Genomic DNA, 15276 nt, shown 5'->3' on the forward strand with positions numbered 1-15276 from the left:
TTTCATGGTTATATTTGGCAGATATATACCCCAGGTAATCTACCACCTGTAATCACTTACTCCAGGTAAATCTACAGCTAATCACTTATTCCAGGTAAATCTACAGGTAATCACTTACCCAAGGTAAATCTACAGGTAATCACTTACCCGAGGTAAATCTACAGGTAATCACTTATTCCAGGTAAATCTACAGGTAATCACTTACTCCAGTTAAATCTACCTGTCATCACTTACTCCAGTCAAATCTACAGGTAATCACTTACCCTAGGTAAATCTACCTGTAATCACTTACTCCAGTCAAATCTACAGGTAATCATTTACCCAAGGTAAATCTACAGGTAATCACTTACTCCAGTTAAATCTACCTGTCATCACTTACTCCAGTCAAATCTACAGGTAATCACTTACCCAAGGTAAATCTACAGGTAATCACTTACTCCAGGTAAATCTACAGGTAATCACTTACTCCAGGTAAATCTACAGGTAATCACACTTACTCCAGTCAAATCTACAGGTAATCATTTACCCGAGGTAAATCTACGGGTAATCACTTACTCCAGGAAAATCTACTCACTTACTCCAGGTGATTCTGCCCTGCTGGGAGTATCGCCCATCATTTACCCTAGGTAATCTACTACATGTATATTTCACTTACTTATCTACGTTTTTACCAAAGATAAGTTTACCTGTAACATTTAAGCACAGGTAAATCTGTTTTTTTATATCCACATTGCCTTTGCTTCACAATTGCATTAAACATCAAGCGAGAGAAAAAAATGGAATGAAAATAAAGTCATTTTAAAAGAACTGATATTTAAATTATCTACATGTATTTGTATATAATACAACATTAAACCAATAGGGAGAACTTCGAGTCCCAGTTTGTAAAGCGTTAACCACATCAAAAGGCGATATATTCATCTGTCAATAGGATTGTAGCCATTGAAATCTGATGTCCCTCGGTAGATCTGGCTCCCTGCTGGGAGTATCGCCCATCAGTTAGTCTGTAATTAGGTGTTATAGGGCCCAATAATACTGTTTAGGGTGCTATAAGCACATTAGGGAGTTATAATTATAATATAATTATACTGCTCTCTCTAATTATCTACCCTACACCTGCATATCTCTAGGATTTCATCGCTGATATAGGATTCAATGTCAGATTTTTCCTGAGGTTTATTTCGATTTTACTGTGTCTTTTCCCGCATGTTGTCGTATGGGTGACATGTGAAGGTGTGATGAGATACAGGTATCTTTATACCTACACAGGTATGCAGGTGTTCAGGCACCTATCATACAGGTAGGATGGCTACTGTGTTGATGGGAGTAAGGACCTGTACAGGACGCTGTCTCTCATTGCGAAATCTCTCAAAAATTGTTAAATATTTTGCGGAAGTCTTTAACTTTGTTGATTAAAAATTGGTTGATATTTGTTCCAATTATTGCACGGAAAAGGCAGAGAAAATGTCAATCTGATTAAAATACAGATCCTTATTATCACTACATTTGATATGAGGATCTGGGAACATCCCATTAGGGGTTACGTCAGGATGACCTTTGGAAATGGCCAATCAAATTGGCACTGCCAGAATCTTGACTAGGGATGAACTACTTTGAAAAAACTGTCGAATAATTTTCGTGTACGTAGTCATCTCGCCCAAAGTGCACATGCAACAATTCTAAATGTATATGCTTACTGAGACAAAATGGCGTTAACAATTCACATAGAAATCAGATTGAGAAAATGTTTTTAATGAAAGGACAATGACCACATCATTAGATATCTGAGGTGGAAAGTGCTGATTAAATTGACCGCAGCCCTTAAGTTTGAAAAAAATTGAATTACTGTATTCGACCAAATAAGCACCCCATCCCTATAAATGTCCCTCCCCCTTTTTGAGACCTCAATTTCAATTGTCAAGGCATAACTAAAGTCCAAAATTACACAAAACTGTATAGATTTGTTATAACTTTGTCTTATTAGCACCTTTCCATATATTTCTTTTTCAATTTTTAAGCATCCTGTTCACTTATTGGGTTGAATACGGTATTCAGAATTTGTTTCAATTATTGCAAATTATGGCCGACAGATTGACATAACCAAAAATATTGCCTAGTCAGTGACAGCAAAAAGTTGTTTAAGTTTTCAGGTTGGGAGTGGGTATGTTAGTTGAATGTATTGAAATAAAAAAAATAAATAAAAAAATAAAATCATTTATTTAATTGATCTTTACAATTTGTTAATTGTACAAAGCTAAAACTTAGGGCTATATATATATGCATTCCAAGTATGGATTTCAATTCAGAATATAGATGAAAGACAACTTAATGTACCAGGTATGGCTTTGATGAACCAATTTACAGGTAATGTACCAAAGACAACTTGCTCAGACAGGAAAAACTGTTTAGTATTCATTACTCAACAAAAAAATAATCTTTTGAACTTTTTTGTATAAGGACAATTAATGGTATTTTCAGAGATTCAGAAGAAATAATTTAAAATTTAAACCAATTAGCTTAGGTAATCATATTGGCCAGGTGTGAAAGAGACAGATAATGACAGGTACTACTCAGGTGTTAGACAAGTCGTTAATATAATTATCTTATTATCTCAACAGAAGATGTCAAATTATTCCATTATGAAATTTTTAAATTATGTGAAACGTGCAATGGGCGTTTCTCAATATTATGTTTAGTAGTTTGAATTACAGGGAAGAAAATAATTTGTAGTTGATGTTTTACGTTGTAAATCTTAGTTTTAATGTCATAAATACAATTGTACCAGGTATGTAAAATACCCAAGTTTTCATTAAGAAGTCGACAAAGTTCTGTTTTAATAAGAAAAATGAAGGAATGTTAGATTTCTTCTTTTCATAACGTAACACAGTGTAATACTAGTAAGGTAAAAATCAACAGTCCATAGCCGACATATGTGGAGCTATACTTCTACAAAAAAGGATTAAATTGACGTAGAAACAATTTGTAAAATTATGTGTTAAGTAAGAAAATACAAACAAAGCCATCCTTTGTCAAGAAAATTGAATAAAACACAAAGGAATCAGTCATTGTTTAAAAAAAAAAGAGGTTAGATAACAATGTATCAAAAAAAGAATTCATTGTAGCTCTCCTTCGTAAAGAAATTGTAAGTTAAGCGGGACGTGTAAAAACACTTGTGAACCTTCTATAAATCAACCACTGGTGTCGACATACCAGCTTTGAAAAAAAATGTTGGTGGCTTGACTTGACAAGATTTAGGCCTGGTGGCGGAAATCGTTGCGACAAGCAGAAGCTGGAGCCCTTGTGATGGAAAATGGAGCGGAAACTTTATGGCTTGTGATCTGCCGACGAGAGACGGCATTGATGGGGCACTTTGTCCAGACTGACCTTTGGTCAAAGTAGTTTTTTACTGCAATCACAGCTAGACTTAGTTTTTATGGCAGTGATAATGATTTTTATTTTTAATGATAATGAGTTTCCTGACCTTTGACCTTGGGTCATTTGAACGTTTGTACTCTATGTGTGGGGCTACAGTAATGAGATGGACAACAGCTGAACATATCTACAAAGCATAATAATTGTAAAACCATCCTTAGGCATGTAGACCTAGCTTTATACTGTCAAGAATATTTCACAATTATAGTGAAACTTCCCTTAGCAACTATCTCTGTATTAAGACTACCTGCTTTTCAAGACAACTTTCTAGGGTCCCAAATGGTCATTTATAACACAATTTGACCTGTGTATAAAAACCACTTGTTTGTAGAGATCACTTTTCCCTCCTTGCTTTGGTGGTCTTTATAGACAGTTTTGACTGTAATTGTTGTAAAACAAAAATAATTCTGAACTCACACATTGTGTTCTTCAAATTTTATGTCTTGAGAAAATCTCACGAAAATGCAAATTTCTTAAAATAATAAAGTCTTGATTATCAGCAGTAAATTGTGTTTAGTCAGAAAAAAACTAAGAATGGTTTTGTAAGAAGTATGTTGTATCATTACCTTAATTGTTGAATTTTATTTACAGGCGAGGAAGGCGATCCACAGAGGAGCGACGGCTGTAGTGTTTGATATCACAGAGGTGCCCAGTGCAGCTAGCGAGGTAACTTTTACAAATTCATCAAAGTATACTATATCTTAAAATTTGATATTGATTATTAGAAAAAAACTTATTTAAAAGAAAAAGTTGTTACCTAGTATTATTATTGCGAATAGATGCAGTCAAAGTGACCTTATTCCCATCCATTTGGTCGGGTAGTGTTGTGGTTTAAGCGCATGCATTTCACTTAGGCTCCAGGGATTTGACCTGGGACACAGATGTGATCAGGTCAGGGGTCACCTGCTCCTAAAGATTTTCTCTGGGTACTCCAGTTTCCTCCAGTTCTGAGATCCCTTGCATGATTATATCCATTAAATACCTTGTTTGCAATTCGTGTAAAATAAAGGAAGTTTTATTATTATGAGTGAAGGTGTTTTTGACTGTTTATGTTATGCTGATAGTTCTACTGTTAAGAAAGAATACTTATCTGATATTTTAAATTGAGAATTTGCCAGAACCAAGAATGCATAAAAAAAAGAAAACACAACATCATACTAATATTTTAGGTACCATTTGCTGAATTTCGGAGCGGACTAACTGAAAACTTAATTTTGTAGTTGAACTCTCGAGTGGATGACCAGCTTGACCGACCAGTGATCATAATCCATGGACTAGAGGCAGTGGAACTGATGCGAATTATCGAGCAGACAACAAACAAAGCTAGAGCCAGAATCCGGTCACAACATCAACAACCTGTAGTACCTCCAGTATGTAGTCTGTCTCCTAAAGTTATTCACCCCTGAAGACACACTTAGATTCTTTTAAATCAAAGAATAGAACAGTCCATTGTGAAATTTCAGGGGTGAATGAAATGACTTTTTGACTTAAACTTCTCAATAGGAAAAAGCATTACAAAAATATCAAAGTTTAGGAACTTTACTCTAATGTTTTCCTATAGGGAATTTTAGTGAAGAAATTTCCTAAGCTTCAAAGATATTCATGAAATTGGGCTCTGGTCTGATATACATTACATTTTAAAATTGATTTATTGATTAAAATCGTCACACAGAATCATGGTCATTCAAATGTTTTATTCAGCATAATAGCAGTCAGAAATGATTGAGTTGAACTCTGTGCTTTGTCATTCATTTAACAAAGAATTTATCAAGAAAATAAAGAATGGCGGTTTTTTGCTTTAAAAGTGATTGAAATTAAACTACAAAATTATCTAGAGTCTAATATATGCAAAGCTATGAATTAACATGTTTTTTTTTTTATTTCCTTTCAGAAAAGTACCAAAGAATATTTTGACATGGGCATTTTTGTAGCTGTTTTCTTTCTCTTCTGTATCATCTGTATTATTGTTATTTTAAAGGTAAGAATGGTGCTCAGACTATATCAAACTATCCTGTATAACTTGTGGAAAAAACAAATCAAAGATACGGAAATAAGAAGAATGAAAAACAACCAACACATCTGTGTACTTTTGTGTAAAATACATATTTCACGCTGACTAAACAAACAATTTTTTAACTTTATATAAAAAAGAAAACAGAAAAGCTGGACTTTAGCAGCCTCTAGAGATCTAGAGCTAAGATCTTAATCACGCGAGTACATTTTTGTCCATAGGTCTTTTGGAATTAAGCGAATCCTGTGCTTTCCCTCTGAAATAATTTTAGAGTCAAACTAAAAATCATGTGTTGAAATTTTTAAAAATGAGATAATCTAATTTGCATAGATTGAACGAAGAATTATTTTACACATAGAAACACAAAGAATGATTAAGAAACAAATGGATACAAATTCTAGTCAATTGTAAACATTGTAAGAAATACTATAATGTATTCTTTTGCTTTTGCAGTTAAAACTTCGACACAGAGAGCAACAGGTAAATTTTCATGACCTCATACATTTCTGATCAAAGTTTATAGGAGTGAAAATTCAATAGGGAAAATGTGTGAACAACATTGCAACACTTTAGCTGGAGTTGGTATAACTGATAATTATTCAATGCCAGTGATTTTTCTCTTTAATCAAAATTTCACAAAGAAAAACAAAAAAAATGACAAAATGAGAATGATTAATTGTTTGAAATTTCTAATTAATATGATGCATGACTTTTAATATATTTGATATCAGTAAAGTTCAGTATGAAGTTGATATAATGATCTAAAGATTTTCACATTTAATTACTTGGTATGAAATTATTGAGGTTTGTTTATTTACTCATAAGCAAGAATTTTATGTAATAATCATTATTGTTACACAGCCAGTGAATATTTTATATGTGATGTTTTGATGACTAGTACAATGTGTACACTGTCATCTCCATCAGACAAATATCAAGGCAGCATGTGTACACAAAAGCGTACGAGTTGTCTTTGAAATGAAATTTAAAATTGAAGATCAATGATCGATAGAGTGACAACTAGTGTACACATCATACTAGTCATCGAAAGTCATGCACATGTAGTAATATATCATTACGTAGACTATAATTCCCAACCAGAAGAGTTTGTAAAGAAAAAGCAAGAATTTTATTTCAGAAATGTAATTATTAATTGATTTTTAACAAAACATGAATATCTTATCTGTTGCAGCTCTCAATGTCAGCTTTGGCAAAACGTGCAATATCCAAACTCGAAACGAGAAAATTCAAGGGTTCATCATCAGGGAAATCCCTGCGGGTTCAAACACCAGTGTCCGATATCTACAGTAATTCCTCAGGCTCTGAGGGATGTGCTATTTGTCTGGACGAATACACAGAGGGACAGGTAACCTAGCAACCAATTGTTTTAACCTAGCAACCAAGTGTTGTAACCTAGCAACCAAGTGTTGTAACCTAGCAACCAATTGTTGTAACCTAGCAACAAAGTGTTGTAACCTAGCAACCAAGTGTTGTAACCTAGCAATGCAAAGTCAAGGTCATGCCTAAATTACGTAAAATGGTCCAGATATAATGAATCATTCATTCAGTTTCATTGAATGCTAAGCTGTTTTTTCAATGCCTGATTTCTTTATGGTTATCAGATATTTAAATTGGAGTAATATTAATGACAATAAATTTCTCCAAATGGATAAAAAAATCTAAAATGGACAATTCAGTGAGGCTAATTTACCGTTACACAACCACAAAGCAAAATATGACATAAATCTATTGTTTTACATTCCTTATGAACTATGTATGCTGTACCCATACCTGAGCCAAATTCACGTTCGTTAAACAAATGCAATACATAACCACTGAGGAGTTGGTGAAATTATATTTAGACAAAAACATGCACCTAATAATTTAAACACACTACTGTAAGAGCAATTTGAGTAGTTCTAGACAAAAATTTCTTTACTACACTGGCAAGGGCTAGGGTTCGGCATACAAGACGTCCGACCACAATGTGTAACGGCCAACAGCAGGCGAGATTGAACATTTCACATACATTTCACTACAGTAAAAGCAACTAATCTAATTTCCATTAGAACTGGTTTGTTTCCGATATACACGCAAATTTGAATGTACTCTTAGATTGAATTGTCCCTTTAAGTATCTTTTATTATTATTCGAGATATCCGAATTAGATGAATATTATTTCATTTTATCTTTAGCATACCTAGATAAAATTGGTGGCCGAGTGGTTAAGATGTCCCGACATATTACCACAAGCCCTCCACCTCTGGGATGCGGGTTCGAATCCCATGTGGGGCAGTTGCCAGGTACTGACCGCTGGCCTGTGGTTTTTCTCTGGGTACTCCGGCTTTCCTCCACCAACAAACCTGGCACGTCCTTACATGACCCTGGCTGTTAATAGGACGTAAAAATTAACAAACCAAAAAAAGTGTTGAACAATTATGCTGTGAATTGGTAATTTATGACTGATGTTTATTTGTAGGTCCTAAGAGTACTTCCGTGTTCCCACGAGTTTCATCGTCTGTGTGTTGACCCATGGCTTGTAACACATAGAACTTGTCCTCTGTGCCTCTTCAACATTGTTGGTAGGTAGTTCTGAAATTTTTCAGAAATTACTCTGAGATGTGCAAAAATGTCTACAGAGAACTGTTACACTGAAAATAAAGGCATTCAAATTGATAGTGTGCTGTAGAAAATTTACTGTTTATATAGTAATAATGAGAAATACCATAGCTTAAACAAAACCACTAAAAATGAATGTCCAAATAATACCCTATGTTTACATAAACAACAAAGTTAAAGATATTGAAGCAATATTTATCCTTTGATAGAAATTGTGATAAGTATATGACAATCTTTAGGTGATTAGTCTAATATATCTGAAGTCCAGGGAGGCATATACTTGTCATGTTCCCGATACATTATGTTTTCGCGTACCCAGAAACGATTATGTGACAGTACGTTAAACTCTTCAATTCATACGTTATTATGTGTTATAGCTCAACCAGAAAGTTCAGCAGTTCAGGAAGAGTCAGTGAGAACACGAAACCAACCACAGACCCATTCACGACCAAGTCAACGCGAAGGCCAGTACGACGTTCCTCGTAACACTTCGTACGAGGTACACCAGAGTGTCGACACATCAGCATACCAACAACATCATCATACAGAGCATCTTCATTACGTTCATTCTACGCGGGACTCGCGCTCAACTCGAAGGGTTCTCCACCATGGCTGTCCATCATGTGAGGGAACTCTCGGATCATCACCATCATCATGTAGTTCATATTTACGCGAGTTTTATCCAAATTATATAGGTCATAGTAAACGGCCACCAGGGGCCAGTGAACACTACCAGAATGTGCGTTACGCACAGGCGCCGTGTTGTAACCCGCCCCACTCACGTACAAAGTATCATTCCGCTCATAGATTAGGGTACAGTGGTACCCCCTATGTGACTACAACTATTTATAACTCAGGAATATCATACTCGCAGTGCATGTCCGTATATGGACATGGGGGCGTTTCGGAGCAATGTAAACGTCATACAAAGACAACGTCGTATCACATCGCCCCCTATTATGCTGGTCATACGCCGAGACATTGTAAATACCCAAAAGTGTGTGAGAGTGAACCGGAATACCATGGCAGTGGACGGGACTTGAGTGTAACGGCACAGTTTGGAAGTTGCAGTAGTAGTAGTGGTTCAGACCGAAATCCAAGTAGTAGCAGTTTGGAATGTGAACTTTGTCGAAATGCTAATATTGTGGACAGTAATCACAGTACGTACGGAAGCAGTGATGTACGTGACTACAGCGACACCAGTAGCTGTGAATCTAATATATTCTGGGGAGGGGCACCCGACCAAATGTGTACAGACGGTAGCTCCGACCACAACTCACTTCCAGATATAACGACGCATGCAAACACTGCAGAAGTATATGACTGCAGATCGTGTTCAGGGGAAATTATCCATGGAAATTCTCGTGTGCTTTGTGAAAAAAATTCATTCAATGGTGAAAGTCAGTGTGTATGTAAGAGTGAGTCGTCACTCAACCTTAGTGAGTTCAGTGGATGTGATAGTGTTCATTCCTCTAAGGAAATACTGTGTGAAAACTGCACTGGCAGCCAGGAAAATGTGAAAATGTGTTCTAAGGGAGACAACTCCTGTATGTCGGCCAGTGATACATTGATAGATACTTCGCTGTGTGGTAGTGTTCGTTCAGATACTAGTCACTTGGTAGGTACAAACACATGTGGAAGACCTTTACCGGAAAGACACAAAATATTGGAAGTTGGTGAAGGGGAAAACGAGTCGAGAGTTAATTCTGTGATGGTAAACAAACAGACTTGTGATCAAAACAAAGACATCAGTTCTATATTAAACGATGAGTTATACAATACCAGCGGCAGTCATTCCCAGCAATCACCATTACTCATTGCGGGAAAACCAAATAATCTTTATAACTCGGAGCCTGAAGATTCTGAAACATCCCAACTCCATAGATATCCTGCGTTGACACCCAGACCTGTTAGTAAACAACTCGACCTAAGTATCATTAGCAGGAGACTTACTCGCCTCCTCTCTCCAAGAGACATGTTTCCAGAGGCTCATGGGTATTGCCCCTGGCAACAAGCATGTGATAGTTGTCATGGAGACAACCCAGCTACTCGACCATCCATGGTGATGTACTCTGAAGAAGGTAGGTTAAGAAGATTTTGTACTTTAGTATATTTTGTAATAATTTCTATGAAAGTATCGGGAAATCTACTAAACTAATATGTTCTTTCCACTTCTGGTACATTATAATAACCAGGATAAATTCTCCAGATTGAAAAATGTCTCCCAAAATTATCTCCGAAATACATGAATCATTTGATTAAATCATATGCATGCAGCCTATGAAAATCCATTTTTAAAAGAAAATCACTATTTGTAATATACTCATTCACCTGATCCGGCCAGGTCGTCATTATGAATTTCCATGGAGGTATTCATAAGTTTGTTCAGCCTATAACTTGAGGCCTTTGGAAGAGTCTATATTGTACATATAAAAAAAAAAATTAAAAAAATTAGAAAAATAAAGAAAACAAGCAAATGTTTAAAATTTACTAATATTTCATTACAAATTGTTCACTTTATTTTTTCAGGATCATACCTTACAGTTCCACTTGAAGATCAAGAACATTACAACTCCGTGAATGCAGTATAGACCGTCATAGATTTCAGTATTGTGTCCCTATCCCTATCAACTCTCCATGTTCATAGACCATTCAGGACAAAGTTATCAACTTACCATCAGCAAAATGTATTTATTTTGTTCAAAAAGTGATTTATATAAGAAATTGTTCAATTAATGGTGAAGTTCAGATAATTTTTTTCACGAGTTCAGGGTCAAATTTTCTTCATTCAATGGTAACCGATATATGGTAGAAAAAATTCAACTAGAAAAAATTCTACCAAGGTCAAGGTCAAAGATTAATTTAATCAATAATCAAGATCAGAATTGTTCAATCAAAAGTCAAGGTCAAATATTCTTCAATCAAGGGTTAAGATTTGAGAAAGGTTTATCAAAAGTAAAGGTCTGAAATTATTCAATCAATGGTCAAGGTCAGTAATTGCTCAGTAGATGGTCAGTCTAGGATCAATGCCAGGAACAGGTGTCATAGGTCATGTCTGAAACAGGAGTCAAGGTCAGAAAAAGGGTCAATGTAAAATCCTATTTAATCAGAAGTCAAGGTCATCGTATCAGAGATATTATTAACATAGTCGTTGGAGAGCCTTCCTAATAACAGTTGCAAGAGGTTCAAGCTTACTAAGTGATTCTGGTCTTTGACTGGATGTTTGTACATTCTTTCCAAATTAATTAATGTGATATTGTTTGTATGTAAACTGGTGCTATATACGCAATATGAAGTCCTTGATTGCACATGTTTAAATGTGTGTAGTAGCTGTGAATGTATGTGTGTGGTAGATGTGAAAGTATGTGTGTGTGGTCTTGGATAAATGTGTGAATATTGATGTCACAGTGAATGGGTGCAAGTTTATCCAAGTGTTTTTGTGTCAAGTGTTCCCATTGGCCAGTTAGTAGCTGAATTATCCAACTACAGAAGAGATTATATAAATCCTGTTTATTGTAACTGTTTTCTGATTGGATAGCTCTTACAAAGGGTATATATGTATTATTTCCATTAAGTCCTATTTTTGAATTATATTTGTAAGGCGGGATTTATTGGTCTTGTGAATACACATCATGTGTCAATTATGCCTGCTTAAAGAAAGTGAGTGTTTGCAAATATTTGTTAATATCTTTATCAACACACAAAAAATGTGATAAATCTAACCTAGAAATGCAAATCAAGTTTATTATATAATAACTAAGTTAAATATTAAAGTGAATAGTCGGGCAAAGAAAACCAGTCTAAATGCGTTCATTGGCCTTCCAAAAGTTCTCACGTATTATTAGGACGGTCAAGTTCTGCTTACGTTTCCCAGTTCTGACCATTAAAGTAAAGAAAATTTGAAAGCATTGAAAGCGAGGCTACGAGGAAATGTAACCAAAGACATTGAGCCGGGAGGACGTTTTAGAATTCCCATACTTTAAATTAATTTCTTCGTACATCAACATTTTTTTATAGATCAGAAATTTTTCTATTTCATAATCCATTTATTCTGGATACATATAAACCATTTTTACCAAAAGCCATCCTTGCCCTACTGTTCACTTAAAATTTTGACTGTGCATTTAAGGTTTATGTCCCTTTTCAATATAATCTTTCTCAAATAGAAAAAATTAGGGAGTTTTAAAACGGTAAAAAATTTTTAGCACATTTTGAGTTAAACATATAATAAAATTTTTAAGTAATAATCCATTTCATAACCAACATATAAAAATTATGCATTGGTTATCAACCTTTTCCATCGTGAAAATAGCTGGCTGTACAGTATTAAAATCTTTGCATATTAAAGAGTTAGCTCCCTTGCGGGTAGGTTTCCATATGTGACGTCATCATTTTGTGAGCGCAATTCAACGTCATTTTTCCTGAAAAGTATGACGTTAAGCTGGCTAACACATGACGTCATAATCATTACCTACCTACAAGGGCAGATAACTGTAATATACAAAAACAGAATAAAGTTCAAATTGTTGTGTCAGTTACTCTGAACTCCAAATATAATCCATACTCATGCACCTATAGCTATTGTTATTTATTATCGAGGGTAGATATTTTCACAATTTTGCAAGATATTGTTAAGTTATGAAAATAGAATTTTCTAAATAATAAGTAATAATAGATACCGAGTAACTACCGGTATATGTAAATGTACTATGATTGTGGAATTTTCTTGTTTTTAGTCAAAAATGTGAAAAGTTTGACCCCCAACAATAACCAGCTACGTGTGGTAGGTTTAGGTTTTTGTCATAGTGAGATAGAAACAATTCTGGCTCGTTTTCCCTTCCCTGTGTTAATACTCACAACTTGTTCACCCTTGAAGACACATTTGGACTCTTCTACTTCAAGACCTGGGACAGTCCATTATAAAATGTAAGGGGTGAATGGGTCAAGGATAAGTTGTGTGTGATTATAAAAGCTGGTTAGACCGATAGGTTACCCAAGTTTGTGTTGCTACCTGAGTCTTTTTGTTATTCATTGCTATTTGCTTTTGTAAGCAGGCATTGATTTTAATTTGTCATTAGATTTTTGTGGAAATTTTGCAAATAACACTTCCTCTAAAATCTTAATAAGTCATCCCTTTCTATAAAGATGGACCACAAGACAACAAACTTTACCCGGGTTACATTTTGTGTTGAAATCATTTGGAAACAAGTGGTCTTGTTAGCCAGTAATTTTCATTTCAGAGGTCGATGCCTTCTGAACAGGAAAAATACTACATTATTTTCTTCTTTGAGATTTCATATTGAAAAAAATCTGTATTCAGGAAAATAGTCACATAAAATTGTGAAAATTCAGCAAAAACTTCCTAAGAGAAGTGGCCTTTATTTAATCTCTAATGCACCCCAAAACAGTTACTTAATACCTGATGTATAATACCTGTACAAAAATATCTGGTACGTAATACCTGGTATGTAATACCTGGTACGTAATACCTGGTGGTCTTTATACAGAGGTAGTTGCTAATGCAAGTTTTACTGAAACAATGACAATCAATGCTTACTAACAAGGGCAGATGACTCTGTATAACATAAAGATGGAATACATTTATAGTAAAGAGACAATCTTATGTATATATTACTTGTTACTACCTCATTATAGGAGAGTCGAGCTGATACCAGCATTTCTACTTGTATGTGTATGTGATTGTTGTATAAGCTTGTGCAATGTTACAGCAAATATTGGTAAATGCTTTGTTTATTCTGTCATAAATACACTGAATACTCAGTTTATTTACCCTGCCATACTGTCTACCAACTTATTTCCGTGTGCGATTAAATTTCGCAGGCGATTATTATAAAATTACAGAAAATAAACTGTCGCAAAATAATTTCAAATACAAGATCTTATATCAGCTCTCCAACTGTAAAGTGAAAAATGACTGTCTGAAAACGCGAAACTGATTTGCTATGAAAATATGTTGGTTTATAGTTTTCATGTATACATTATAGACAATGAAATGATAATCAGCTGTTAAATCTTTACTTGCAAGATATTGCAGTTATCTCCCCTTGTTCAAAGGGCAATACATTTCTTGCCAGTTATCAATGACAAAGTAGATAATGTCTTCTTTTTAATGCAATATTATATAATCAGTATCATAGTCCCTATATATTCAACTATCTCTTTTAAGTACGGGATTATCTCCCTTGTTTAGTTAACATGCAGTTATACCTCTTTTTTTTTCAAAATTGCATTTATCTCCCTTTGTTCATCAAATATGCAGTAATCTCCCCTTTTTCACTAAATGTGCAGTCACCAGCCCAATTTGCTGAAAACTTGTAACGACTTTTATATATTTATTTACTAAACAGTTATCTCCCTTATTCCCAAACCTGCAGCAGATTGCTTGGCATAGACAGTAGTTTTCTTTTCTTGGTTCATATATATTTAGGCCAGTATACCATCGCCTTGGCAACAAGGTTCCTCTGTGGCAGATATTTGTGTCTCATGTTGTTTACTTCATGTATGTAACTAGGTACTAAATAAATAAGACAATACTTGTGTTCAAGAAACAGTGTTTCAACCATAGGCAATACATCAATTTCGAGATACTAAAACGTCATGTGTGAAGTACAATTTACTGTCAAGTAGTCCCAACTCTCGGTGGTCACTAGTAACATCATATTTTGATGTGATTTTGGTGATGTCACAATCACCGGAAAGTTGGACTAAGCAATGTAAATCGTACTTTACCGACTTCGTTTTGGAATCTTGAATCCCTGCATTGCCATAGTATACAATCATGTTTATTGACTGACGAAGCAAGAGCCTGTGCTGGTATAGCTCCCCTGTAATTTCATAATTGCCTCTTCCATCCTTTTAATAGGAAGAGTCGAAAATGTATAAAGGGTTATAAAAGTTACTAGCAATTAGGCCCCAAAATCACAAAACAGGCTAAATTTTAAGTTTAGACTCACAAGGTAGCTAATTATAGATGCGGTTATAAAAAGATGGGTCATTTTTCATTGGCTATGCAAAAACTTTAGTCCGAGACTGTTTTAATGATTCTGGAGCCAAATCATTGACAAGAATGTAATTATCAGCAATTATTGCTTAAAAGTTGGATAAAACATTATGACTGGATCATTATCACCGCATAAACTTTAATTAAAGGTTTTTATTCATGGTCAGACAATCACATGATTACAAATAAGTTT

The 15276-nt window shown here is 34.8% G+C and overlaps 1 protein-coding gene across 1 annotated transcript in view; it reads left to right on the forward strand.

Annotated features, from left to right (window-relative positions):
• The window catches only part of LOC138331427 (E3 ubiquitin-protein ligase ZNRF3-like), a 56288-nt gene extending 44261 nt beyond the window's left edge, over positions 1-12027 (forward strand). Inside the window, exons 3-10 of the mRNA XM_069279031.1 lie at positions 4024-4098; positions 4653-4802; positions 5324-5410; positions 5897-5923; positions 6636-6809; positions 7923-8025; positions 8440-10143; positions 10592-12027. Of these exons, the coding sequence (XP_069135132.1) occupies positions 4024-4098; positions 4653-4802; positions 5324-5410; positions 5897-5923; positions 6636-6809; positions 7923-8025; positions 8440-10143; positions 10592-10653 (2382 nt within the window). The 3' untranslated portion in view covers positions 10654-12027. The remainder of the gene's footprint in view (positions 1-4023; positions 4099-4652; positions 4803-5323; positions 5411-5896; positions 5924-6635; positions 6810-7922; positions 8026-8439; positions 10144-10591) is intronic.
• Positions 12028-15276: the final 3249 nt, after the last annotated feature.

The sequence above is a fragment of the Argopecten irradians genome, chromosome 9, assembly GCF_041381155.1.
Source record: "Argopecten irradians isolate NY chromosome 9, Ai_NY, whole genome shotgun sequence".
NCBI classification, from domain to species: domain Eukaryota; kingdom Metazoa; phylum Mollusca; class Bivalvia; order Pectinida; family Pectinidae; genus Argopecten; species Argopecten irradians.